The following is a 1,138-nucleotide window of genomic DNA, read 5'->3' as shown; positions in this document are numbered from 1 at the left end:
GGCAACTGATCCGAGACACACTAAGAATCACCTCTCGGACAAACGGTGACGCTGCGTCGAAGTCGACGCATATCAAGTGTAGACAGGGTGCTACCCAGCGAGGTCATTGCAGTCCAATATTGGTCCCTTAATCACTTTCTCACCCTCCCACCAGAGACCACCCCCCCCCCCCGCCCTTCGTTTCTTGTCCTACCAGTGTCTTATCCTTTCGTCCTGGGTTCTCCCCCTGTTTTTTTCACTTTCCACTGTAAGAAAAACTTTCAGCCCCTCTTCCCAAAAAGGCAAAAGAGCTTCAAGATTTGTACAGGTAGCCCTTAAGTTTTTCCTCCTTTTCTTCGTCTCCCCTTTCCTGTCAGGTTTCAGATCCGCGAGAAAAAGACGCGAGCAGCTAGTGGGTAAGTCGCCCACGCTTGACCCCCCCCCCCCCCTCCTTCTCCCTCTCCTCGTCCCCCCTCCCCCCTCTTGCTCCCTTGGCTCTCTTCCTCTCTGACGTCCTACAGCTCTGAGGAACAAGTTCGAGGCCGACAAGAAGCGCGTAGAGGCCATGTGAGGAGACGCTGACGCGAGCGACGCTGACGCCTTGAGCAGGAAGACGAGGAGGCAGTTCAAGCCCTTCTGAGAGCAAGGAGGAGGAGGACGAGGCAGAAAGAGCAGGAGGAACTGTTTCTTCCAGTTTGTTTTCTAAAATTTCACACTCTTCAAACTCGTTTTTTTCGCTCCAAGAATTCCTTCCGCCCTCAACGTTCGCCATCTGCACACAAACATTAATGCTCGTGCCCTCCCCTCCCTCCTCGTCCTCGTCCTCGTCCTCGTCCTGCTTCCACCACCACCACCACCACCACCACCTCCTCCTCCTCCTCCTCCTCCTCCCTCACATATTTTGGGCGGTACGGAGGCCGAAGAACAAGACAACACCATACCACACCTGCAGCAGCTTGACGGTCATCCCCACCCCCACCCCCTCCTCCTCCTCCTCCTCCTCCTCCTCCTTCGCTCTCAGCTCCTCACCCCAATGATCCCAGCTGACTTGCCCGCAAAGAGGTGGAGGAAAAGCCAAAGACAAACAACATTGAAAGCCTGCTAAGACTATGAGAGAGAAGAGGAGGAGGAAGAGAGGGAGAGGAGAGGAGAGGAGAGG

The 1,138-nt window shown here is 55.1% G+C and overlaps 1 protein-coding gene across 1 annotated transcript in view; it reads left to right on the top strand.

Annotated features, from left to right (window-relative positions):
- The window catches only part of GUITHDRAFT_166902 (hypothetical protein), a gene marked incomplete at its 3' end in the record, with an annotated part of 1,857 nt that extends 1,238 nt beyond the window's left edge, over positions 1-619 (top strand). Inside the window, exons 4-7 of the mRNA XM_005818277.1 lie at positions 265-307; positions 357-395; positions 501-546; positions 589-619. Coding sequence (XP_005818334.1) covers positions 265-307; positions 357-395; positions 501-546; positions 589-619 — 159 coding nt within the window. The remainder of the gene's footprint in view (positions 1-264; positions 308-356; positions 396-500; positions 547-588) is intronic.
- Between the last annotated feature and the right edge of the window lie 519 nt (positions 620-1,138).

Source organism: Guillardia theta (genome assembly GCF_000315625.1).
Source record: "Guillardia theta CCMP2712 unplaced genomic scaffold GUITHscaffold_334, whole genome shotgun sequence".
Lineage (NCBI taxonomy): Eukaryota > Cryptophyceae > Pyrenomonadales > Geminigeraceae > Guillardia > Guillardia theta.
This window is presented reverse-complemented; position numbering and strand designations above follow the sequence as displayed.